The sequence below is a fragment of the Hippocampus zosterae genome, chromosome 18 (assembly GCF_025434085.1).
Source record: "Hippocampus zosterae strain Florida chromosome 18, ASM2543408v3, whole genome shotgun sequence".
Classification (NCBI taxonomy): Eukaryota; Metazoa; Chordata; class Actinopteri; order Syngnathiformes; family Syngnathidae; genus Hippocampus; species Hippocampus zosterae.
Window position 1 is genome coordinate 3,366,882 of NC_067468.1, and position 27,750 is coordinate 3,394,631.

The following is a 27,750-nucleotide window of genomic DNA, read 5'->3' on the forward strand; positions in this document are numbered from 1 at the left end:
AAACATAAGATTTGAATGTTGCGGCTGCATTAAATATAGTAGTTTCCTCGCCTCCCCTTGCGCTAACTTCCATAATGTTTCGCTAGTTGTGTACTGGACTGTAGGTGACGCACGGCTACCATCCGTATTCAACACAAAACGCAAAGCAATGATGGTGCATTCATTGCGCCTAGGAAAGGGCAGATAGGTGACGTTTAACATGAATAAAACGGCGCTTGAATCGGATTTTACCGATACCCATCAATGCATCGTGATGAATCGCGATATCACCCGTCAATCGCGTCGTACCCAGTGAATGAGCCGATGCACTCGGATCGCGCACGTGCGCATCGGTGTATCGATTAATATCGATTATTTTCCACACCCTTAACGTATATATAGGCATAGTATGTTAAATATGTTAATTAGGGGTGGGCAGTCCTTCCCCTTATTTAAAAATCTGAAACAAAGAAAGTCAAGCAAAGTTGATCTTGACATGATGACAAAGTACAGGCCATATCTACTGGCCACAAATCTTGAGATTAGGGTTCCTCTTCGAGGGCACTCGACAGCCTTCAGGACTTTTACGAGGTGGTGGAGGCAAGAAAACCCTCGAGGGGCTGTTAATTAACCAAGGGGAAATAGGATCTAAACTTCACACTACATTCTTTGTTTTAAGTACTTCAGCAGATGTTCAGGACAGAGACTAGTATCAATAGTTCTCATAGCAAGGTGAAATTCCTCAACAATGTTCTACTACTTCTAGCGGAATAATTCCTTAACAATAATTAACCTGTGATAGCACTTTTTTGAATCGTTTTGCTAAGTGGTGCGCCGCGACATGTTTTTCGATATACATTGATATGTTTTTTCATTGTCATATACATACCTGTCAATTTTTCGGAGCGCCAACCTGTATAAACTACCACAAATCCTTATAAAGAGCAAAAAATCCTTAAAACATACCAAGGCATTTTATATGTCAAAATAACGGCAGAAAAAACCCCACGAAATTTGCAATGATATTTAAGTTAAGTTACCGGAAATGAAATCATTTGGGTAGACTAGCACCATTCTGGGCAAAAGCAAACGGAACTACTGTACCTGTTAAGGGGGGTGGGGGGGGGGGGAATGGAAATTTTCAGAATCCGTATGATTTGTGCGATACGGCCATATACGTAAAATTTACCACAAAATCCGTATGAACTATGGCTAAACCGTATGAGTTGACAGGTATGCATAAATGGCCCTCATAGAAAACCGGAAATGTGGCACGCGTTTGATAACCATGCACTAGAGGGAGCACGCACCATACTACACTTTGGGAACCACTGCTGTGTGCTGTTTTATACATAACTAACTGTTCTCCATGTGACCCTCAAAGTATACACCATATTGTTGAATGTATATTTGAAAAAACAAAAAAAAAATTTAATCGCCCTGTTGCAGGATAAGAAAACACACACACAAACACTATTCACCCCAAAGTATGGAGTTGAATTATTTTATCGACAATAATTACTCGACAAAGTCAATTAATACAATTTTTTTATTTCCGGGGTGTAAGTTGAAAGTGAAACACAACGGACGATGGAATCGGCATCCACATGCCCGGATCAACGTATGGCAAAGGGCAACCCTTCGCCGCAGCAGAGAGCTGGAGTACTGACCGAAGAAAGGGAGGGGGGGGGGGGGGAGTGGTCGTTGGAAGGAGACTGGGTTGCGGTTGCTGCAAGATAGATGCGGATGGTGCAGCGAGGATGCGCAGCCATCCACGCTAAGACAGGCTGAGCCTTGCGAAGGGAGCGAGGGCGAACAACAAAACGTCTAAACAAAAAGGCGTGTTTTGCATTTGCGCTGATACGTGACTTTCTCGATCCCTCGTATAAAAAATGGATACACTCAGAGTGGGTCAACGAACTGATGTGGTAAGATACGAAGCATTGTATTCATTAAATGATGTTGACATCCAGTCACGATTGATGTGCGTGGAAATACGGTATTATGCATTTATTCTTCTAGCAACGCTGCGCAGTTATCGTTTGACACTCATTTTCAGTTTGGTTTCATTCGTCATCCAGGCAGCGTTAGCCTATTATGCATGCCCGCAAAATGCGTATCATCTACAATTTTTAGTCAAAAGAATTCGACGTTTGGAGCATGCAAAGTGTTTCGTTTTGTGTGTGGATGCTGTGTGCTCGCGCGGTGCTGTCGCTGCTGCTATTCAGTAATCACGTTGTTTGAAAGATTCCATCTTTTCCACACATGACATCATCCTCTTCTGAAATCCAGCTACGGGTAGTGAGGCTCTCCATGCAGCGCATATGCATGAATTAACCGTGAGTTTTGTATCACATCTGCTGATTTTATTCAGATTGGATGTCGAAAAAAATGCTGAAATCTCTATTAAGTAGCATATCACAATATTTGTAGTTCCTCAACCAAAGGCAGACACCGTAGATAGATAGCACAGACTTATTCGCCCAAAAATGTACATCAAGTCTGTTTTGTTTTTTTTTAACAGAGCAATGAATCTTTCACCACTAAAATATGTTATCTTAACATGTCTATTGGGGCTGCAGTGCCATACGTACAGATGCCGACAAGCAATTCCGTGATTTTACTACATGCCAAAAAATGTCACTTGTTTTGTAGCCATGCTGCATACATCTATACTATGTACAGTGTTTTCCTAACTTATTCAGATAAAAGATAATTTAATACAGTTGCCTCATCCTCATTTTGCATTGTGGTGTACTGTATATTACAATTGCTGCCCCGAGACAGCCATTTGAAGCCATATAAATTAGTCTAACATGATTTTGGTGCATTTGATCAAGGCACAGGCCAACAAATTTGGACTTATGTGGTATGCATTACCAGATTCCATTTGTAAATATGACACTGTGTGGGATGATAGCTTAAGGAATTAAGGATCATTATCATCTTGAAAATATTTTAATAGCACCCCTGTTACTATTTGGGGGGGGGGGGGGGGTCATTCACAGACACACATGATCAGAGTTGCAAGGCAGTTCCCAATTGCCCATGTCTCATACACGACCAAGACCACATCATCCGCAAGGGAAGATCTTGCCAGTTTCACTTCCAACGTTATGCACAGATCCTTGCAACTCTATTTCTGTTTCCTTTATGTCAAACATGGCATATTTGGGCGTACTGTGCTCAGACCTCCCTGATTTGGATGCAAATGAGGGATGCTGTAAGGACTGCCGGAAAAGTATATGTTCCATTCCACAATGGTGCAGAGAGGCCAACACCCGTTACACCTAATTCTACCTGTGCAAAGTCTATAGAAAACTTATATATATAAAAAAAGATAGAAAACTTCTCCCATGCGCAGTTAAGATTGCGTTTTTTTGCCAGACTTGCGCTGGGAATGAAAATGGGGGCCAAGATGTCAAAGCAAAAATTATAGCAAATTAAAAGTTTCTTAACAATAAAATTGGCTTGTAGCATTATGTCACGTAGAATAAATCTCATCTGCCAAATACAATTGCGGTGTTATTTGTGGTATCTCATCATGTATCAGGATCAAAGACAAAATAACATAGTTTTGAGATATCTGCAAACAAATTTACAAAAATCAAATGGCTGTATCGGTCAATGTTTTCCAAAAGCTGTTTTTTTAAGCCTCAACATGTGGACAAAAGACCGAAATGCATCAAAAATCCCTGTGTCCTAGTGCAAACCCTGTTAAAATGATTCCCATATGAAAATGTACACCATTAGGACATCCGGTAGAACAAAAACAATCAAGGACAACTGTTTACTCTTTCTATCTTCTTTCTCTGTCTGTGTGTGTTGAATATGGAATATACAGCATCCAATATACATATAACCACCTGAATTTCAAAGGACAGAAGTGAAAGTGATGTATTAGTTCTGCAAAGGGAGTCATTTGTTTAGTGTTTAGTACCAATCGTAGAAAGGTACAGTGCAACACTGTGTTCATACCCTCAGAAAATTCTCTTGATGCACCATGAAAAAAAGCCCTCTACCAAAATGCTCAATGACCTGAAAGTAAATCACGATGGAGTTACATCATTGAGATGGAAAGTCTCTTTTATATCCCATAATGTACTGACCGAGTGACCGATTTAGCTCTTTTGCAAACCACCAATTTTACTTGACACTTTGAGAAAGACTTAGAATGTTTACTGACGTTAGAAATGTTGACCAACCTGTTCTGGCTATTATTCAGAATAAACTTAAGTAAATAACGACCATGTGATATTTGACTTTAAAATAAATTGGTGCTTTAGTCAATAGCCTTGCTGTATGGCATTTGTTTGTTTTCCCATGCCCACATAGGTTTTCTACGGGTACTCTGGTTTCCTCCCACATTCCATAAACATGCATGGAAGATCTTAATTATCCCTCGGTGTGAGTTTGAATTTGTCTGGTGCTCTGTGGTTGACTGGCAACCAATACAGGGTGTAACGCGCCTACTGCCCGAAGACAGGTGGCTTTGGCTCCAGCACACCTGTGACCCTTGTCAATATAAATCAGATATGTGAATGATGGCATTACTATTGGCATCATCTTTAGGGCTGTTGACACGGCAAGATTTGGTCCGGTGCTACGCCGGGGCTGCCCCAGCAGAGCGTTCACACGTGCACATTAGCTCCGGCGTAGCCCCAGAAAAAGGCTTACACCGGACCAAATTTGATCCACCTCAGGGAGGTGGTTTAAAAATTTGCTCCGGAGCAAATGCTCGTTTGCGAAGCAGCACCGATGTAAATTTGCACGTGTGAACGCAACTGGGTTAAATTTGCTCCAAAGCAAATGTTTGTGAAGAGTACGTATGGCGAGAATGCTTTGCTCTCGTGCTCTGTCGGAATTCCGTCATGTGTTTGTTTAATAACGACACAGGACTTGGCTGGTAACATCTTTCCTTTTGTAGGAGACTGGACTGTCTCAGAGTTGTTTGTTCCTTTGTTGTTTGTTCACAACCCCCCGCCCCTCACATAATTTATTTTGTGATTTCCTCTCTTGATTTTCTGTTTGGCGCATTAGTGTTTGCTTTTCTGAGTGTCATTGAAGTCATCGTTGATTTACGTTTTCTTCGGCGGTCACTCTCGAGCAGAAGGCATGGAGACCGAGAAGGAGAAGCACGTGCCGGTCTAGTAGTCGCTTGAGTACACTATATACCAGGGGTCTCCAACGTGGTGCCCGCGAGCACCAGCTAGCCCGTGAGGACCACACCAGTAGCCCGCCAGTGCTAGGATTGTGATTTGCTCGTAGAAATTATGATTTAAAAATGCAAACATGGGCAGTATTATAGATTCTATAGCTACCTATTTAGCTATCTAACTAGCTAGCTACAGTATACGTCTAGCTAGCTAATGTTCTAATATTATTAAATTTAATTTGTACAAATGTTATTTCAGACGCGTATCAATTTGGTAGCCCTTCACACAATCAGGACACATGAAGTAGCTCTCACTCTCAAAAAGTTTGGTGACCCCTGCTATATACAGTACGTTTTAAAAAGAACCAACACGACAGCTCGTTTGTTTTCTGTCATTTTGCTCCGCTGCAGAAACTGCCGTGTGAACGCAAGTGGGGCTGCGCCGACGCTGTGCCGATGCTGTCACGCTCAACGGCTTTGTACGTGTGAACGCTCCACACAATTTGCTGCGGTGCAAAATATATTGCAACAAAATACATCGGTGCAGCGCCGGAGCAAATGTGTGCCGTGTGAACAGCCCTTTTGAGTAAAGAGGTAACCTAGTCAATTATTTGGCATGGCAACATCGTAGCCAATAACGTAACATATGTTATGATATGATATGATATGATATATGATATGTGGCTTCCAGCATAGTTTTGAGTCTATTACTAATCCGAGAAACTTTCATATGCTCTTTCTATCTCAATTGAGTTTACCATAATTTTAGCTTGGTGTTTGCTTGGCCAAAAACTATTAATTTAGATTTTTCCAAGTTAAGTTTATTCCCGTCGAACCATTTTTTAAATTTGTTTAATTCAGTGTGCTGTATGTGCAACATACAGGTCGGTGGGGTCACGAAATATTCACTGAAAGGTTTGATTGAAAACTCACTGCCTACCACTCATAAATCAATCAATCAATCAATCAATCAAATTATTTCCTCGGCCACTGACAATTGTTTATATACCGGTAGTCTCCCTTCCACCGAGTTCTCATTTGCATGTGTTTCTTGTCTTCCTCCTGTTGGTCGATCTTCATACTTTCCGTTGTTCTTTATTTGTTTTTGATATTACTAGTTAGCTGGACTTGTGTAGTTTAGATTTTGTTTTCTAGTGTTTCTTTCACAGTCTTAGCCCCTCTTCACTTGTGCAGTGTAGAGAGTAGAGTAGTTCTGTAAAAAAAGAAATCTTTGCACCTTGTAGCATTCGCTGTCATTCCTTTTTTTGTTCGATTATCTACCTTGTTTATCACGGTTGCTGTTTTTTTTTCTTTCTCCCTTAGTTTGTACATCGAGTTCAGTGCCTACCTTTTTGTTGGCATCTTATTTTAGTTATGATCGTTTATGTTCACTAGTTAGTGCTGCATTGGTTGTTGAACAAAAGCTCAGTTAAATTGCTCCTGTTGGTTGTATTCCTTTGGGGCCTGCATTTTGTTAATACATACCTGAAAAAAAAGAGAATGGTTTTCTGAAATGGAAAACTGCTACCCCATTGTAGCAGTTTTCCCTAGGAATGAAACTGCTAAAGGAGCAGAAATCCAATCAGCCGTCACCTATTAATTAGTATTTTAAGTCCAACAGAGCACGAAAGCAACGCAATCGCCGTACATAATCAACTCTTCTCGAGCATTTGCTCTGGAGCAAATTGGAGGGTTCACACGTGCAAATTTACATCGGTGCTGCTCAGCAAATGAGAATTTGCTCTGGAGCAATTTTTTAAACCACCTCCCTGAGGTGGATCAAATTTGCTCCGGTGTAAGCTGTTTTCTGGGGCTACCCCGGAGCAAATTTGCACGTGTGACCGCTGCACTGGCGCAGCGCCGACATAGCACCAGAGCAAATGTTGCCGTGTGAACACCCCTAATGTCAGCGATTTAAACTGTGTTCGTTGTTGGAAAAAAAGGATTAACCGAAGTTTTTTTTGTTTGGGTTTTTATTTATTTATTTATTTTACGGAGAAGTTTCCATGCTTCCCAAAAACGCACATTATTTGGAACTGTGTGTGTGGCAAGAAAATTATGCATCTAGGACGCGGGACGCAAAGGTAACGAGATGGCTGACATTGTATAGTGTGATTGTGTACGATATTTTGTTTTACTGTTGTCACAATGTCTTGGCTGCCCCATGGCCAGGTCACTCTATAAAAAGACATTTTTAATCTCAATTTTTTTCTTGTTGTCTTTCTTTAACCTCGTTAAACAAAGGAGAAATAGCTTTTGAAATGTCATGGTAATTCTATATATTTATAGAATTACCATATATATTACAAATATATTTGACCGGGGCGGCCCGGTAGTCCAGTGGTTAGCACGTCGGCTTCACAGTGCAGAGGTACCGGGTTCGATTCCAGCTCCGGCCTCCCTGTGTGGAGTTTGCATGTTCTCCCCGGGCCTGTGTGGGTTTTCTCCGGGTGCTCCGGTTTCCTCCCACATTCCAAAAATATGCACGGCAGGCTGATTGAACACTCTAAACTGGCCCTAGGTGTGAGTGTGAGCGTGGATGGTTGTTCGTCTATGTGTGCCCTGCGATTGGCTGGCAACCAATTCAGGGTGTCCCCCGCCTACTGCCCGGAGACGGCTGGCAAGGGCTCCAGCACCCCCCGCGACCCTAGTGAGGATCAAGCAGTACGGAAGATGAATGAATGAATGATATATTTGACCATTTTTTACTATTGAGATATTTCAATTGTTGAACATCGAGTCACAGAATTTCAGTATTTCAATTACCAAGCACACTGAATCAATGTTGCCAATAACTGACTGAAATTCTGCACCCAGTACACCAGAGATTCACTCATATTTCCAATTCCAATCAAGAACATTAGACAACATTGCCAAAAAGTCAATGATGCAATGTTGAGTATCCCATGTTGACTATACATCACGTTGCACGTTGAATAAAAGTGAAATAAATAAAAGTGACTTTTTTTAATAACTAGTAATCCGTCCCGCTATTATTGAATTACTAATTTGATTAAACAGTTCTTAGTCTACCCTCACAACTTTATAGTGGCCACACAGTGCTGTGAAAGACTATTGCTTCCCATCAGAATAATGAGGTGTCATGTAAATATCGCTGGGGTGCAGAAACATCACAGTGTGGTGCATGCATAGTTTGTACATGCACCAAAACGAATAGTTCATGAATACTAAAGTAAAGGAGGGAAAATGCACCCTAGGTTCACCAAAACAACACAAACACATGTACATTATGAAACACAAAAAAAACATCTTTAATCATGAAGCATTATGGAATGAGGTCTGGAGGAGTGATGTCATGTTTGGGCAAAGTCATGTTTTCGGCACGTGGACGTCTCGTGTACATCAAAGTGGAGGAAGGAAAGATTTGCATTTTCAACCTGAAAATACAGTCATGATGAGGAGTTTGTGTCAGCTCAGTATGATTCAGATTCAGGAAACTTTATTTATCCCTATGGGGTCATTTGGACAGGCACACTCTGCACAAGAAACATGAAAAACAATAACGGACAACGGATACAGTGCGATGGGCCTGTCTGTACTCGCCGTATGTACAGCGCCCCGAGATCTTAGTTGAGAAAGTAAACACTAGGGAAAGAGAGGGGAAAAAACACATGCTCGAACTATTCTCTTTTGAGGATAATTTTAAGTCTTGGAGAAAAAAATACCCTGCACATCAAAGCATATGATAGTTACAACAAGTCACAAGACATAATACAATACAATACAATACAATACAATACATGCTGATTTATATAGCGCTTTCACAACAGCGGCAGCTATAACAAAGCGCTTAACAAAACAGTTAACAAACATGTAATGAGAGGGCGGATGGTGGGGGGGGAGCGCGACGCGGCCCAACCGGCGTGCTGCCAGTCCATTCAGCGCACAGCAGATCAGGTCACATCACGAGGAAAAGCCTGGAACAATGAAGGTGTTGATGATAAGGACAGGCCGCAGCTGCTTCGTCGTGGTCTGCTCATGGAGACAGTCCCGGCATAACAGTCCATGGCCGAGAAGGATTGTTGGTTATATTCTGAGTGCTGTCGACAAAGTGTTATCTAGGTTTAAAAACCGACATCAAATTTGAAGAATTTGAAGAAACGTGGCAGCATGACGGACATGAAAGCTTAGTTAGTTAGTTAGTTAGTTAGTTAGTTAGTTAGTTAGTTAGTTAGTTAGTTAGTTAGTTAGTTAGTTAGTTCCGCCCGTTCCTATTTGGAACATTGGGCGACGAGTTTCCTCCATTTGTTCCGGTCACTGGCGACCCTTCTTGCTCCATGCCAGCTGACACCCATCTCACTGAGGTCTTCTTTGGCAGTCTGTCTCCACGTCTTCTTTGGCCTACCTCTCTTCCTCTTTCCACCCTCTGGCATCCAGTCCATGGCCACACTTGCCGGTCTCTCTCTTTGCAGTCGGAGTACGTAGCCGGTCATTTTCCTTCTCCTTCCAGAGACAATGTCTGACAGTTCAGCCACTCCTGCCTTCTTTATCACCTCCTCGTTGGTGATGTGGTCTCTCCATGAGATCCTCAGGATGGATCTCAGGCAACGCCGATGGAAGACATCTAACTTGTTGGTAATGTTGGCTGTCTTCATCCATCAAGTCAAGATGGCGCCCGAGTAGGCAGCCGTCAGCAAGTGCTCTCATGAGCCTTGCTTTTTTTGTTGTTCTTGTGTTTCTTTTGTCACTTTGTGTTTGTTGTTACGTCGTGTGGACTTGATGTGGACCTTTTTCAGCATTTTTTGGCCACGACATTCATCAAGGAGGAGACTCTGTGCTTGGTGGTTGCGCCTTCTCGGCAGCAAGGGTATACCAGCACTGTTTTTGACTGGAGGAATGTCGGCGCCATTTGACTGTCGTTGCTGGACAGTGCCGGGGCGCTTGTGTCTTGCGCCTGTAATGGGCAGCATTTTTCACAGCCCCGCTTTGTTCAGCGGAGAGATCGGTGCTGTTGAACGGTCTGCGGCTGGATGGATGGAGGTCTTGAGGAGCCGACGATGAGAAGAAAGGAGCGTTGGCGCGGAGTGCCGATGCGGATTTGGAGCTGGGAGTCACGGCTTGGAGTTTGAAGCGGATTACGTGGGACAGGAGAAGTGAACTAATCTCTTTTCGTCAATGGATGCTACAGCTTTGTGTATGCTTTCAAAACTTAGCTTGTAGCAGACGTGTGCACATTTTCAGCATGACGTCTCTGATCCACTGGAGAAAGGACACTTTGATCCTCTCCTCTTTCATCTAGAACTGCTTCAGACAACAAAGTGTATGCAGAAAATTGGTGAAGATTGAACGACCTATGTGTTGTCTTGTGTTATTTTTGTTATTTTGACTTCAAAATGGCGCCGCGAGAGTGGCTGCCTTTCCAGCAGCTCCTATATTTTGTTGTTCTACTTCTTACTTTCATAACTTTGCTGCTGTGAATTGGGAATTTCTCCATTGTGAGACTAATAAAGGTTTTCTTATCTTATGTCTCACAGGCGTAAATCGCTGTTGGGATAACCACTGACATATAGAGTCGTAGCTTGGTGGTCGTAGTGATGGCTTTCGATGACCAGATGTTGCGGAGGCGTTGGAACACTCCCGCAGCTTTACCAAGTCCACTGTTGACGTCTTTCTCCACACCACCTGTATTTGAGATGTTACTCCCAAGATATGTGAAGCTGTCAATGTACTCTATGTCATGTTGGTGTAGAGTGAGTGGTTGAAGGTGTTGATGCTGTCCGACGGCAATGGCCTTGGTCTTTTCCTGGCTAATTCGTAAACCGACCTTAACTCCGTGCTCATACAGATTGTTGGTCAACTCCTGGAGTGCGGGCTGGGTGTGACTTAACAGAGCCAAATCATCTGCAAATTGAAAAATGAAAATGAAAGCTTGCTGAGTTTCTTTCTGTGAAGCAGAGCTCCCACTCAGGCAGGGGGTCCCCAATTTTGATCTGCATAATGTACACAATAGTTATGAGTAAATACAATTCAATGTCAGTCACATGGAGGATATTTTTCCAATGTCATAGTCATCATCAGATACCATCAACATTATGTTGATTAAATGTTTATCAATGATATATCAACATCAACCATTCGTATAAAATACCAACAATCACTCACTGACCTTTTATGTGGCAACTAGTCTTGGTTCAAACTAGTCTTGGTTCAAACATTCCACAGTAACAGATAAATTAGAAAAAAAAATGAAGTTTCTGTAAATCAACACATGACTTATTTGTAAAGATCCGCATTGTTCCTAATGATTTTTGTTGTTTCTCTTCTAGGCAACATCCACAACCATTGAGCTTGATGGCAAACACTAAAGGAGTCCTTTTAAGATGACACTCACAGGGCCACCTGACTTATTGGTATCAAGTGTGCAGCGAGACATAAAAATTACCCGCATTTCATCCCTCTCCAAATCCAAAGAATGTACTTCTTTAAATTGCAGCACATTGGAAGACATTAAAAACAAGGACGATAAGCATCACTGCCGTATTTTGGAATACAACTCACAGGAATACCCAAAACATCATAAATACTCAATGCATTCCCCACACAAGCAGAAGAGTGACAGGCATGGAGCTAACCCAGATATTGTCTGGAATGACCTGGGTCATCATCAGCGGTACCGCTTTTCTGCTCCAGACATTTTCAACTATCGGTTAACATCTCAACCAATGGATTCCAGTATAAACAGTGAGCCTGCCGTCCCTGAGCAAAAACGAAGAGTTCGGTCAAAAAGTGCCCCTCGAGTCCAAACTAATCTCACCCCTATATCATTTGAGTCCACATCCTCTGGGAGGAAAGGAAGGGAGTCCCGATGTACCGTTGGAGAATCTCAATGGAGACCTGCTTTCTCACCACGTAAGGAGTCCTCCTTTGCAGCTAATAGAGCTCACGAAGGACATCCTGTTGGACTTCAACCTCAAATAAGTAGTAACAACAGATATTCACCACATTACGTAGCTAATACGTATGAGGAGGCATTGCTGGATAAACCGGCAACCAGCCCTCATGTCAGATGTCGGGTAGACATCAAACCAAATGATTCGGCATTACATCACACTGGACATAAAGCTACTCCTCCTCAAATGGACATCTCCTGGCAAAGACACCACAATTGGGGGGGTAGGAGTCTGACCGTGCCCCGCCATTTCTCCTATTCCAGAGTACCAACGCCCACAGATTCATTGGGCACAGAGTGCCAGCAAGCTTCTCAAAATTCCTACAGTCTGCCAAATAAGTACAAACACCAAATGGAAGTTCCTTTCGAAGGGATGTCTTCTTCTGGATATGATATAGAAAACAGGACTCACTCCAGCCCTCACATGCCAATCCCATTGTTTTATGAAGAGGATCCTAGTAGATATGTTACCACTGCTCCTCCTCAGCCCAGTTATTATTTTCACAATCAACGTAACACAGGACAAGCCTCCAAATTGCAATATGTACATGATCAAAGAGGTCAGGCGGTACATGCTGTGGGTGCAAGGCCTTACTACAATGAAATGGAGCACTATCCATACACTTTACAGGCAGGGTATCCAAAATCCTTTGCAGCAAATGAGCCAGGGCCATATATCATACAACCGCAACCAACAAGAATATTTTATGGGGATGATCCAAGGTCTTATCAAATTCAGACTGCTCCGCCAAGGTTTTTTTATTCACGGGACATTCATGCCATGCCACCACAGCACCATATCCCAGCAATGGCACATTATACAGACAACCAAAAAAATGTGAAAATTATTCCGGCACACACAGATGACTGGTACAGTTCATATGGTTCTAAATATTCCTCTAATCCGGTATCTTATGTGTCCCAAGTCACTCCAACCAGAGTCCAACAAGAGGCCGTATTCATGCCTTGGTATTCTAATCCTTCTGCAGAAACTCAAAGAATTGGCACAGATTCTAAATCCTACTCAAGATCATTGGATGATATCCTCACCACGCATCCAGAGAGGGAACAACACCCTTCTGTTCAACGGCATCAGAGCTATCATGATCTCGATCCACGGAAACTTGTAGGAGCCTCAGGTGACAAACCACAGCCAGTTGTCGTCAATCTCTCCACTTCACCAAGACGTTATGCAGCTTTATCCATGTCTGATAACTGCTTGATTGACCAAAGCCCTCCAGCAACATCGACAAACACAACAAGCAAGCAGTGGTTAGTAACTCCCGAGATTACAATCACTGATAATGACTTTCGGACTGGGAATCTTAAGAAGGCTGAAGGCAAGTCTGCCAGTTGGGAGATGCTAGACCCGAGAGGCGCTGAAGGTCAGAATGACATTAAAGCCTCAACCAAAGAAAAGCCACATGACAACTCTCTACAGCAAAGCCTTGAACAACTTGATGAGCTGCTGGCTGATCTTGTGACTGACTACAAACCGCCCAGTCGAAGGACGAGCGAGGACATACTGGATCAGCTGAAGAAGCTAATTGATGAGGAAGAGGCTGTATGTCTGTCAAGGAAGAGCTCGGAGGCTGTTGCAGAAGAACCACCTCCTCTTGACAAGCAACCGACTTCAATAAGATTAAATCCCAATTCATTTCAAGATATGGATGGCGCAAGTGATGCAATGAAGGGGGGAGATGAATGCTCCCCGGATCAGAGTCCGGATGAGGATGACACAATGATGTGTTCAAACAATAAATGCCGGAGAACCGAAACTCTGTTCAATGCTTGCCTTTACTTTAAATCCTGCCACAGCTGCTACACCTATTACTGCTCTCGCAACTGCCGAAGAGAAGACTGGGACATTCATAAAGAGAGTTGTGTTTATGGCAGGATTGGCAGCTCATGTCGACATATCATCAAACACTGTCGTGAGACTATTGAAGTCCACAAAGCCTTCTCCCGTCTTGCCAAAGTTGGTTATCTTTCTCGAGGTAGAGGCGTACTCTTCCTAGGTTTCCCAAACACTGTGTCTTCCAGTAACTTTTTGCAGGCAGGTCTGGATAGTCTACCTATGTCACCGACATACTTGTCCCTAAGAGAGCTTGAAAGTTTCAAAGAGAACCTCGGGGAGTACTGTAAAGAATTGCAAGAAGCTGGAAAAGAATATGACCCAAATGAATGTTTTATCTTGAATGTATCCATTGCGGTCGGTGAGCAGCTGCCTGATGGACCTTCACCAAGGAATCAATCTCCAGCCGTAAGAAAATATGCAAAGGTTGCTCTGGCTTCTTTTAGTCCTGACAGAAAGATCCACAAGAAACAGGGTGAGATGGAAACCCTGATCCTAACTCCACCGCCAGGAACAGCAGATATTGACAAAGCAGGAGAAGAAGGCAGGAAGGCCAGAGAAATCTGTTTTATCAATATACAACGAGAGTTAAGGATTCGAGGAGTGTTCTTACGCCATGAATACCCTCAAGTGTATGAGCATCTTTGTGACTTTGTGGAAAATAACCTAAGATTCACCCCCACCACTATTTATCCGATTGATAAGAGGACAGGTAAACAGTTTATGTGTATGATTATGGCTGCCTCTGAGCCAAGAACATTGGACTGGGTAGGGACGCCGCATCTCCTTGATGACATCATTTAAATGCACATATGGGTTTGTGCACACAAACTATACTGTACCTTTTTTTTAGTTTATTTATTTTATCAGTCTAATTTTTTTTAACAGAATAGTGTACATTATTTTTAACATACAGAACATAGTTTTTAATCCAAATTATTGATCTGTATTTTGTCTGCTTACTGTTCAGAATATTTCCTTCACAAGGAGTGTCCCAATATTTAATAATAGTTTATCAAGAAAAGATTCATTGTTGTGTTCTTGACATCAAAGTCAAATTCTATGCAATGCCGATTTCTGAGTTAGGGATGACATTTTATACACACACAAACAATTTTATTGATGATTATCATTATAATATATTTGGGTGCAAGTAATTTAACATAAATGTATGATATAAAATCAGTTGCAGTAATGTTAGGAAGAGAATTATTAATTCCGAAGGGATGGGAAGAAAAGAGGCTTTAGCAGCTCTTGAATGACCACAGAGTTTGATGGGTTAATAAATGAAACATAAAAACGAAAAGCTAATTTTAAAAAATGAAAATGAAAAACTATATTATCATTAGATGGATTATCCATACATCAATTTTCTGATCCGCTTATCCTCACAAGTGTTGCAGGCGTGTCGGAGCGTACCCCAGCTGTCTTCGAGCAGCAAGCGGGATACACCCTGAATTGGTTGCCAGCCAATCACAGGGCACACAGAGACGAATAACCATTCGCACTCACAATCACACCTCGGGACAATTTAGAGCGATCCCTTTGATCCATTAACCTGCAATGCATATTTTTGGAATGTGGGAGGAAACCGGATTACCAGGAGAAAACCCACACAGGCACGGGGAGAACATGCAAACCTGACTACACAGGAAGGCCAGGGGCTAGAGTCAGGTCATCCCCTTATGTATGAAGGCTCGTTTATCATGTGTTGAGCCTGGAAGACGAATGAAACGTGGCACTTTTGAGAAAAAAAAATTAACTGCTGTTCACAGCCGCCAGGATCAGCATGTTCGCTAAAGGGTCATTCCAGAATTGAAGGGAGATTTTACATCCCACCCATCAAATGTTAAATAATCCACATACAAAATCCTAACGGGCAGCCCCATTGTCGAGTGGTTAGCATATCAACTTCATGGTGCAGAGGTATCGGGTTCAATTCCAGCTCCGGCCTTCCTGTGTGGACGATGCATGGTTCTCCCTGTGCTTTCATAGCTTTTCTCCAGGTACTCCAGTTTCCTCCCACATTCCAAAAACATGCATGGCAGGCTGATTGAACACTCCAAATTGTCCCTCGGTGTGAATGTGAGCCTGAATGGTTGTTTGTTTCTGTGTGTCCTGCGATTGGCTGGACAGCAGTTCAGGGTGTCCCCCGCCTACTGCCCGAAAACAGCCGGAATAGGCTCCAGAAACCCCCGTGACTCTAGTGAGGATAAAGCGGTTCGGAAAATGAATGAATGAACAAATTACTAAAACATGCAGATTCTGCATACATTTATTTGTCCTGAGACCAAATCTGGGAAAAAAAAGAAAAAAAACTCAGAGGAAATAATGCTTGAAAATATTTTTTAAAATACCAAATAAGTCTGGAGTATCCCTTATGATGGCATTTTTCTCTTGATGATGAAATTCAGTCTCCAATAAAAGAGTTCAAATGAAAATTAACTTGCTTTTTTTCACATATTATTTGTTCATTGCTGTCTCTTGTAACTGTGGGAGCTTTAGTTTTAATGAACGTAATATTTGAAATAATTATCATTCATGGAACGTGTGTCCCACAACATGCATGGAACCCGTTAACACAACTTTTTTTAGCATGGTACAAGAGGAAAGCAGTTAATCACATGATATCGTGGACTTGACATTATCAAACAGTTTTCCAAAAGAATGGATTGAGCAAAGGTATGTCCTCTTTTGTATTTTTCGGTTTTCTATAAATATAGAGTTGCATGATTGTCTCACTCTACCTCCTGCAACATTGTTATGGATGTGGTCATTTTTTCCTTACTTATTTACAAATTTACATTTGCTCACACAACAGCTAACAGCTAGCTAAAAAGCCAGCTCCTACTCCTGAGCGAAAGCAAACATTCGTCCAGATGTGCAACTGTTACTGTGATTACAGTGACAGGAATTATAAACACCATATAAATCATGTCATAAAACTTGTACCATTGATCTCAGCTGAGCTAATCGAGCCTGAATGAATATGTAGCAGAAAACCAAAAACGTGAAGGTTTATTTTTCAAGAATTTGGAAGCCAAAATGTCCCAAAATGTTTATATTATATTATTCATTCATTCATTCATTTTCCGAACCGCTTGATCCTCACTAGGGTCGCGGGGGGTGCTGGAGCCTATCCCAGCTGTCTCCGGGCAGTAGGCGGGGGACACCCTGAATCGGTTGCCAGCCAATCACAGGGCACACAGAGACGAACAACCATCCACGCTCACACTCACACCTAGGGACAATTTAGAGTGTCCAATCAGCCTGCCATGCATGTTTTTGGAATGTGGGAGGAAACCGGAGCACCCGGAGAAAACCCACGCAGGTCTGGGGAGAACATGCAAACTCCATACAGGGAAGCCGGAGCATGGAATCGAACCCGGTACCTCTGCACTGTGAAGCTGACGTGCTAACCACTGGACTACCGGGCCGCCTATATTATATTATATTATATTATATTATATTATATTATATTATATTATATTATATTATATTATATTATATTATATTATATTATATTATATTATATTATATTATATTATATTATGAAGCAATTTTTCCACACTGCTTATCTTCATTAGGGTCAGGGGTGAGCTGGAGCCTATCCCAGGTGACATAGGGCATACCTTGGACTAGTCACCAGCCAATCGCAAGTCACAAAAAAAACCCCATTCACACTCACACCTATTGACATTTTCATCCATCCATCCATTTTCTGATCCGCTTTATCCTCACAAGGGTCGCGGCGGATGCTGGAGTCTACTATCCCAGCTATCTTTCTTCTTTATACCTACATTCTTGCTGCTGGAGGCTGTAAATTTCCCCAGTGTGGGACAAATAAAGGATATCTTATCTTATCTATCCTTGGGCAGTAGGCGGGGGACACCCTGAACCGATCACCAGTCAATCGCAGGGCACACGTAGTCAAAGAACCATCTACGCTCACACTCACACCTAGGGACAATTTAGAGCATTCCATCAATCTGCCATACATTTGGAATGTGGGAGGAAGCTGGAGTACCCAGAGAAAGCTCACACAGCCACGGGGAGAACATGCAAATTCCACACAGGGAGTTCAGAGCCGCAATCGAACCCTGCATCTCTGCACTGTGAGGTCGACGCACTGAACCAGTCGACCACTGGGCCGACATTTTAGAGTCTTTAAATAACGTATCATCCATGTTTTGTACGAGGAAGCCCGGGCCAACATTCAAATGAGGGACCTTTGGATTTGAGCTAGTTGTTCACCAAACACCCCTGCCACTTCCTTTATTAGATGGTTTTATTATTTAGTACTTTTATATAATTAAAAATAATACAATAATTGCTCAGATAATAGATGGTTGGATCGTTTGGGCAATGCTCATTCAATTCACATTTTGTGACAATGTGAATGGAAATGTATGACATTGGGAAAGTGTTTGCCGTGTTCGTTGACTGGCCACCAGTTTAGGCTGCAGTCAGCCTTTCACTCAAGTCAAATTTAAAAATATGTTTTCTATGCTCTTTGTTGCTCACAGAATATTCTTCCAAGTTTTGTTTGACTGAAGCAATACTGGACATGATGGCTATCTTTGCAATGAATGTTTGCATTGGAATTTTAACAGTGAAAATAACTCACTGACTTCTAATGCAAGACAAAATAACTGCAATGCCCTCACATGACCGTATTAAAAACATAGCAGGTATAATTGTTGTTAGAACAAAGTGACAGAGATGTGCCATAATAGATACTGTATGTACTCCATTAAATGTTCAGTGTTCAGTGGTATTTTTTTGGGCTGTGTTTGTTGCGTGTGATTTATGTCTTCAATTTTACATAATCATGACATATCTCCTTTGTTGCATGAGTTTAATGGCGAGGGAAACGGGACAGCAACCCCATCCTTCCACTGAGGGGATGCAGTTGTGGTATTACAGTTCCCCATCCACCACCACCCCTGTTAATGTGAATGAACAACAATTAAGTACGTGTATGATGTATAGTGTTGCCGAGCAAAGTATGTCCCCACACCACTTCCTCTCGCATCAAGGAAAATATGGATAGTAAACATCACTTCCGATGCCTTTTGAAAGGATTTTGCGCTTCGCTGGCGGCCTGGAATCTCAGTGGTCAGCACTGCGCTAGAAAAACGGAAGCAAGGGTTTGAACGACGAGTTGGGTGGGGGCAACAACAGTAAAACTTCCACGACCCCAACCACCTCTGCCACCGTTGGTTCGAGCATGCGGCACGCCACCAGGAGGGCAAGTTGATCAGGGATGTTCTCCTTCCTGCTCCTTTGCCAGCCTGGCGCAAGCGGCGTGGTGGACAAGTCAAGACCTGGGCCACCACGATGAATGAAGCACAACATAATTAGAACAATTACATACAAGACAAGACAGTATACACTCTACACACATTGGACACACATTACAGTCATATGCACCCCCTCACCCCCACCTCACTCATGTCCTTCCGTTTGTCTGTCTGCCTCCCTCTAATTGTTTATTGATTAGATTTAACAGTTAGGTTCCCAAACCAACTGGTTATTCCGAAGCGCAGGACTGAGTCGATGGTTGATCTACAAAAGATTAACAGAATGCTTCTGCCAACTCCAAAAATCCTGAGACGTCGCAAAAAAATGAAGGCGCTGATGATGGATCTTCGAACAGACCTTTGATACATGTGTCTGCCAGTTAAGCCCGCAATTTATATAAATCCCCAAGTATTTGTAAGAGGAGACCTGCCTGATGTTTGCGCCATTTATAAAGATGGGGCTGTGGTCTCCAATTGATTTAGGGCCAAACACCATTTCCTCAGTTTTTTTCCGCATTTATGCTTAGATGGTGCTCGTTACACCAGTCAACAAAATTGTCAATCCCATCACAGTGGCTACGAATGCCAGAGTCCCTCGTGAGCAGACTAAAGATAGCTGTATCATCTGAGAATTTTACAACATACTGATTTGGTTGAGAGCTAACACAGTCGTTTGTAAATAGGGTGAACTGGAAAGGTGAGCTCATGCAGCCCTGTGGTGTCACGTCACGCATGAAACGCTTCGTACGTAACTGAAAAAACGAGAATAGTGGATCCCCAAAATAGCAGACACTGAAAAGGACTTTGTCACAATATAATATTTATTATAAACAAAAACTCTGTCTAACAGAAAACGCAGATTAATAACGAAAACCAGGAAATGATATAATGAGACAACGAAAAGCGCTTGCAAAAAACGGCAAGGGAAATGAAGTCCCTGGAAAAGACGCCTTGTTGGTATGACAGAGTCACTGATCATTTTCTTGAAAAGGAACGGAGAGTAGAATTCACTTACAAATAAACGGACACATTTTATGATGTTGGCCAAAATTGAGCTTCCCCTCTTTTACAGACCAGCATCCGCCACTGGTTTTAATGGCAGGGGTGCCCAAATTTTTGGGACCGAAGATCTACTTTTCGATCAACTAACCTCCCAGGATCGCCCCTTACCGGCACGCGCACGCACACACGCCATGATGCGGAACAGCCTGACACTGAGGCTTGCGATGCGCTTTTGCAACCTGTTAACTATCATAGCTCACACGTACCGTTTTAAAGTGCTTCTCTGGGCCCTCCTAGATTCCTATTCTTTGCCTGTGCCCTCGGTGAATTGTTCACGAAGCAAACTCTGAATGAGAATAATGACAATAAAAGAGCGCAACAGCTCTGATCACAAACTGCAATTGCAGACTGCTGAGCGCTAACAACTTCCGGTGATGCAATCACGCACCACCATAAATTCAAGATTTACCTGCTATTATTTTTTTTTGGGGGGGGGGGGGGGATGAGACTGATAGGATGATTAGGGTGCAGCGTACATGAACACAAACAATTATATTACTAACAAATGGTAGTTTGTTTTTCTCCTCGACACTCCTCGGATCTACTTGGGACCTGTCTTAGATCTACCGGTAGATCAGGATCGATGTAATGGGCATCTGTTTAAGGGGATAACTGTAGACCAGATGGTGTGCCGGTCAGAGCACAGGTAGGAAGAGACGGGATTCAAGGGGGTGTTTCAATATTTTTTACTGGAAATGTTCAAGTGAATACAAGGAAATGAAAACAATACAGGGTGATGTTGGTTGAGAAGGGATGATGAGGTGGGATGACGAGGGATGAAGGAGGAACGAGAAGGGATGATTGTTTTGTGGGCTGAAGAGGAGGGCTGAGTAGGAATAAGATGATGATGAATCGGCTGTATTTTGGGATTGATGACGAGTAGGAATGAGATGATGACTGTCTTTGGGTTGACTGTTTTGGGGTTGAAGAGGGATTGAGGAGGGACGCTTAGGAGGGCTGTATTGGCGGGTTGAAATAACGCAATGCTTAAATGTGTCAACGCAAACGTCTCGCGGGAACTAAACTGAGGAGCGGGCTGAGCCTTTGCTACAAACAGCATACTACATTCTTGCTTTAAAGTGTATGAACACATCCAACAACAGAGAGGGGCTAAAAAAATCACAGTCAGGAATAAATTCCTTAACACCATCGATCCCTCAGGCATCTCTGCATCAAAATCAATGTGTAAAGGATATCATCACAATGGGGTCAGGAACATTTAAAAAAAACTATGTCAGTAAGTACAGTTGAGTGCTAATCCTGCAATTCTTGTATATTTCTAGGTTTTATGCATTTGTACGGTTCAAAGTATAATGCACAGACCACTGCACCCTTTATGGACTTGGAGAATGATACACAAATCACAGAATCCTCACATGGTTATTTCTGTGACACTCCACCTCCTGTTAAGGAAGTTATGCAAGTCATTGCGTTTCTGGAAATCACCTGGAACTGCTGGTTTTGGAGACCAAAAAAAAAAAAAAAAAAATCAGATCAGCTAGCTCTATGTCTTGTCCAAGTCGTTTTGGAGGGTATACCGAATGGTGCCCCCCAAGTCTTACTCAAGGCCTCCTTACAGCAATTCCTAAACCTAACAAAGACACAATGTACATTGGCAACAAGAGGCCTATTTGGTTGCTGAATAATGATTATAAAGTTATGGCTTTGATACTCTCAAGAAGAATAAAGGATGTGTTAGACACAATTATAGATGAGACCCAGTCTGGCTTTATGAAGAACAGACATATCTCCAACGTCAGGCTTGTCTTAGATATATTAATCTAGTGTGAGATGGTCTTCGATGACGCATTTATCCTCTTTTTCGCCTTCGACACAATTGAGCATGACTTTGTTTTTCTGCAACGGTGTTAAAGCTTCATACACAAAAGTGTCATGACTTGGACAAGCCGAGTTAAGTCTGGATCCCAAAAACGTAGACGTAAACAAGGTCTCCGAAACAAAGATATGTTTTAATGCTAATAAAATAATCGCACCGACAAAAAGGCAACATAAAGCGCTGGTCAAAACAAGGACCAGAGAGAACATAAACGAATAACAAAAAGTGCTTGCACAAAAGGCAAGGGAGAAAAATAAAGACCGGCAATACAAACTAAAACAATGTATCAAAATACATGCGAGCGAAAAGCCAATTCACAAAATCAAAATCGTACTTACAAAAAACAGGGGTACCGAGAGTACAAAAAGCGAAACACAATGAGGTCAATATCCAAATAGTCCATGAGCAGCGAGAATAGCAATACCAGAAAACAATACTCCGACACGTGCATAGCAGAAGAAACCTTAAATACAGAGTTTACAAATTACAGATTGGGAGCAGGTGCTTACCGAAGTCCGCTCATGCCACCTGCTGGCCAGACCGAAAACATCATCATGACAGTACCCCCCCTTCAAAGGACGCCTCCTGGCGGACCACCCGGCTTCGACGGGTGCGCAGTATGGAAAGCGCGGAGAAGGGACGGGTCCAAGATCCAGGAGCTGGGGACCCACTGCCTATCCTCCGGGCCGTAGCCCTCCCAGTCTACCAGGTACTGGAACCCCTTACCCCTGCGCCGAGAGTCCAAGATTTACCGCACTGTGTACACCGGATTGCCATCAATAATCCGCGGAGGAGGAGGTGATGTGGGTGGAGGAGCCAGGGGGCTTGCGGTCACAGGCTTAATCAGGGAAACGTGGAAGACGGGATGCACCTTCATGGAGGGTGGCAGCCGGAGCCTGACGGAGACGGGGCTGTTGATGGACTCCACCTCAAACGGTCCCAAGAAGCGAGGCCCCAACTTGCACGATGTCCCCGCCAGTCGTAGATCCTTCGTGGACAACCATACCTTCTGCCCCACCTGATAGCACGGCGCAGGGCGACGGCGACGATCCGCAATCTGGCGGTTCCTCGTGGCCGTGCGCGACAGCTCAGCCCTGGTTGCTCTCCACACCCGATGAGCCCGTTTCAGGTGGAGCTGTATGGACAGGAGCTCCACCTGACCCTCCTGGGAAGGAAACAGAGGAGGCTGGTAACCATAGACCGTAACCATAAACGGAGACCGACCGGTGGCAGACGAGACGAGGGTGTTGTGGGCGTATTCCACCCACGGCAGGTGAGCCGACGAAGATTAAGGGCGATGGAGACACACGCAGCACAAGGCTGCTTCCAAGTCCTGATTGGCACGTTCAGTTTGTCCGTTGGTCTAGATGGTTCTTTGACTACGTGTGTCCGTTGGTAACCCGAAGACAAGCTCGCAGTGGCCCCCAAAGCCCGACAGAACGGCTTCAATACCCGGGAGACGAACTGAGGGCCCCGGTCGGACACAATGTCCACCAGAATCCCATGAAGACAGAAAACGTGTTTGATGAGGATGTCGGCGGTCTCCAGAGCGGACGGCAGCTTGGACAAGGCTACAAAATGGGCCAATTTGGAGAATCTATCCACAACGGTTAGTATGACGGACCTGCCTCGAGAAAGACTTTGTGATATCTCCGCAATAAACTTTCGCGATAATTGTTTTCACATTACACGACTTGGCAATCGTCTGCTTTCCATGTAGTGAAGGCCGATCTCACCAATCTTTTCTCACGATAACCGAAATCTCGTCACGCGAGATTACTTAACGCGAGATCAAAACAACAATGGTGGTGATTGTCAAACTGCGTTCATTGCTGGAAAAAAAGATTTACCATAGGGTTTATTTTTTTTTGCTTTTAATTTTTTTTTAATTTTCACTGAGAAATCTTCTTGTGTCCCCAAAACGCATATTATTTGGAACTGTGCGTCTGGTGGGAAAATTATGCATCTATGACACGGGACGCAGAGGTAGCAAGATGGCTGCTGTAGTAACTGCTGTTCCTGAAAGGGTTAAGATCCAAACAGAAGCAACATTTCACCCTTGTCATTAGTAAAAATGAAAAAAAAGAGGATTGCTGCAAATTTCCTCCCATTAACCAAGAAAACACAAACTAAATTAAATCAATGGCAAGAAAGACATTTCACTTTGAAAAGGACAGTTTTACTCTCGAAGGCGGGAAGTTTATCTCGCTTCTCATACAGATCTGTCACTCCTTGGTGAATACAAAATTTGTCAGGGTATCGATTGCATGCGTTTTAACTTCCTCTAGAAGAACTGCACACTTTACATCAGAAAGAGTGTGCAATAAATAATTATACAGTTAATCAATGGGACTAAACACAAAAAATATTTATATAAAAAATATAATTTATGTGGAATTTTATCCCTCAGTGTACTTTGCTAAATTTGGTGGTTTAAACTTTATTTGAGGTTGCAATTACAAAATAGATTCACAGACCAGTTTTATTGGCAAGGTCCCTTATTTACAAACACAGATTTTCACCCCATGAATACGTCATATGGAACCCAAAGTCTTGAGTATACAACAAAAACAAAGCTTGCCATTCCAATACCTTTTTTTTTTTCGACTTTTCTAAACTATTTCATATTGTAAAATCGTCGCTTATTTGAGGCGGGTCATACTTTTGGTTTTGGTCAGAATTTCAATGAGGTTCTTTAAATGCTTTATAAAAATAGTGATCGGCAGGGAGGCCACTGCTTTGCATGAATGCTCTTAAAATATATTGTCAAATCTCACACCACATGAGGTGCTTTCACATACCCCTAGTGTGTTCAAGTCAAGTCAAGTCAAGTCAACAGTATTTATAGAGCACTTTCAAAGAGCCATCGCTGCACACAAAGTGCTGTACATGGAGCAATTTAACATGAACAATAAACAGTAAGACAAATCGGTAATAAAGGCGGTAGAAAGCACCAAACAGTAAAACCAAGAACAAATCTAAGTCATGATGAGTCGAATGCCAAAGAATACAAGTGAGTTTTGAGGAGGGTTTTGAAGATGGGCAGCGAGGAGGCTTGCCGAATGTTCAGTGGGAGGTCATTCCATAGAGAGGGACCAGCAACAGAAAAGGCTCAATCCCCTCTGAGCCTCAGTTTAGTTCTTGGTACTTCTAATAATGTCTGGTCCACAGACCTGAGGCGCTGGGCAGTTGTGTAGGGGCGGATGAGCTCAGAGAGGTAAGATGGCGCGAGATTATTCAGAGATTTGAAAACAAAGAGGAGGATCTTGAAAATAACTCTAAAATGAATGGGGAGCCAGTGAAGGGAGACCAGAGTAGGAGTTAGGGGCTCTCTCTTACGAGTACCAGTCAAGAGGCAAGCAGCGGCATTCTGGACCAGCAGGAGGCGCTTAATAGAGGACTGGCTGACTCCAAAGTAAAGGGCATTGCAGTAATCGAGCCGGGGTGTGACGAAGGCATAAATTACTGTCTCAAAGTGTTCATGTGAGTGGAGAGGTTTTATTTTGGCCAGCTGTCTAAGGTGAAAGAAGTTGGATTTAACAACGGCACCAATTTGCCCATCGAGTTTGAAATCACTGTCCAGTTTAAGGCCCAAGTTTGAGACTGTTGACTTAAGATAAGGAGACAGGGGGCCCAAGTCTACAGGATGAAATGTACAAGGGCCACTGGGACCAAACAATATCACCTCTGTCTTCTTTTCGTTGAATTTCAAGAAACTGTGTGCCATCCAGGTTTTGATTTCTTCCAACCACTGAGATATGAACTCGGACATTATACAGCCCACCCACCCCAACTTCATTTTAGAAAGGGGCAGTAATGCACATAACGTTGTTTGCCAACCGCCAAGTGAGCGTAGAAGAAGAAGAAGAAGAAGAAGAAGAAGAAGAAGAAGAAGAAGAAGAAGAAGAAGAAGAAGAAGAAGAAGAAGAAGAAGAAGAAGAAGAAGAAGAAGAAGAAGAAGAAGAAGAAGAACAAATAATAATAATAATAATCAGACTGGTTGGAGCCGCACATGTTTGGAGGAACCTCGTCACTGTAAAACTGTTTGACAGCAAAGTGCTGGTTGCAAAGATCCTGTTCAAAATGGCTTACCAGACATTTCAACAGGAGTATTTACAGATTCCGCTTGTGACGAGGGCATATACAACGGCATGTGTCCTAACAACAGCAGCAGTGGTAAGATAGTTCCATTTGACTGTGTTGCAAGTGGAAAGATTATCTTCCCTTCCTTCGCTTTTTGCTACTACAGCTATCATTTACAATACAATATCGCTTTTCAGCTTCGTCACTCACACATAGCTGACGTGTGTTAGAGTGAGAAACGTCACGAACCCTCCCCTAACAATGCAAAATGTTCATCCGGATGTGCTTTGTACGTTAAATGGGCTATTTTGAAGTCAAGGTCATAAAATTTCATTCTTTTTAATGATGACCATACTATGTGGATTCGTGAGTTCCGTATATTTTGATCTATTAATAATTCTGATGGCTTTTTTTTAGTTTTAAAACAGTCAGTGTTTTTTTTTTTTTGTTTTTTTACCGGCGTTCCCCCATATTTCCACACTGTAGGTCATAAATGATAGTAATAATGATGAGTATAATGTGTACAAAGATCTCTTATTCAGCACATCCTTGGTTTTGTAGAGGATCCCTCTGGTTTTGGATATTTTTCTTTTAAAGTTATCTTGATGTTGCTTCCCACATAGTTTTGAATCTATTACTAATCCAATACATTTATTTTCAGACACTCTTTCTATTTCAATTGAGTTTACCATAATTTTAAATTGGTGTTTGATAGGACTCGTGCCAATAACAAACTTAACTTAAGATTTTTCCAAAGTTAAGTGACAACTTATTCCTGTCGAAACAGTTTAACACTTTGTTTAATTTATTTTCCACAGTTATGAGGAGCTGATTCAGATTTTCTCCAGAGCAGTAGATAGTTGTATCATCACCAAATAGGACACATTTAAATTGTTTCAGACACTGCAATTATCATTTATACATAAGATGAATAGTTTTGGACCAAGCACAAACCCCTGAAGAACTCAATGAGTGATCTTCAGTTGATTAGATTTTTTTTGTGTTGAACTGCACATACTGATATCTGTTATCTAAATAACTTTTTATCCATGTATATGCTACACCTGGCATGCCATATCTCTCTAATTTGCATGTATATTATGATCTATATTATGTATATATTATCTACAGCACAGGTGTCAAAGTCAAGGCCAAAGTCAAAGTTAAGTCGGTGGCTAGATCTGGCCCACCACATCATTTTATGTGGCCTGTTTAAGCAATTCAAGCAGGTCAATTTCCATGATGCTTGCTAAAGTCTGAAACAAAAATTCAAATGTTCATATATAATGTAATAATTAAAATGTTTAAAAAATCCATTATTCTTGACTACTGATGTCAAAGCAAGTTAGCTATCTATTTGATGCTCATTTTGTAGGTAATATGTGGTTGGTGGTTTCACAAAATTCATCAGTCATAAGGGCCCTCCAAGGGAAAGTACAACATGGCACGTGACAAAAATAAGTTTGACACCCCTGATCTAGAGTATCCAAAGCTTTGTGGTCTATATTAGTGGATGTTGCTTCCACAAACTCCATTACTGCCATTATTGAGGCGGTCCGTTTTTCT

The 27,750-nt window shown here is 42.4% G+C and overlaps 2 protein-coding genes across 5 annotated transcripts in view; both read left to right on the forward strand.

Annotated features, from left to right (window-relative positions):
* derl2 (derlin 2) overlaps positions 1-27,750 on the forward strand; it is a 76,031-nt gene that overhangs the window by 23,377 nt on the left and 24,904 nt on the right. The window contains exons 1-2 of one of the 3 annotated variants that reach the window (XM_052050143.1): positions 15,996-16,232; positions 26,076-26,277. In XM_052050143.1, coding sequence (XP_051906103.1) covers positions 16,156-16,232; positions 26,076-26,277 — 279 coding nt within the window. In that variant the 5' untranslated portion in view covers positions 15,996-16,155. Of the gene's footprint in view, positions 1-15,995; positions 16,233-25,964; positions 26,278-27,750 lie in introns of those variants that run through there. The other 2 variants (XM_052050144.1, XM_052050142.1) reach the window with 2 other exon arrangements.
* ajm1 (apical junction component 1 homolog) lies at positions 1,679-16,187 on the forward strand. Of its 2 annotated transcripts, none has more exons than XM_052050068.1 (2): positions 1,679-1,963; positions 11,422-16,187. In XM_052050068.1, exon 2 carries the CDS (start codon positions 11,476-11,478, stop codon positions 14,701-14,703), a length of 3,228 nt encoding a protein of 1,075 aa, XP_051906028.1. In that variant the 5' UTR covers positions 1,679-1,963; positions 11,422-11,475; the 3' UTR covers positions 14,704-16,187. The 2 variants fall into 2 exon arrangements, with proteins under 2 accessions (XP_051906028.1, XP_051906027.1); XM_052050067.1 differs by having other exon boundaries at positions 1,679-1,907.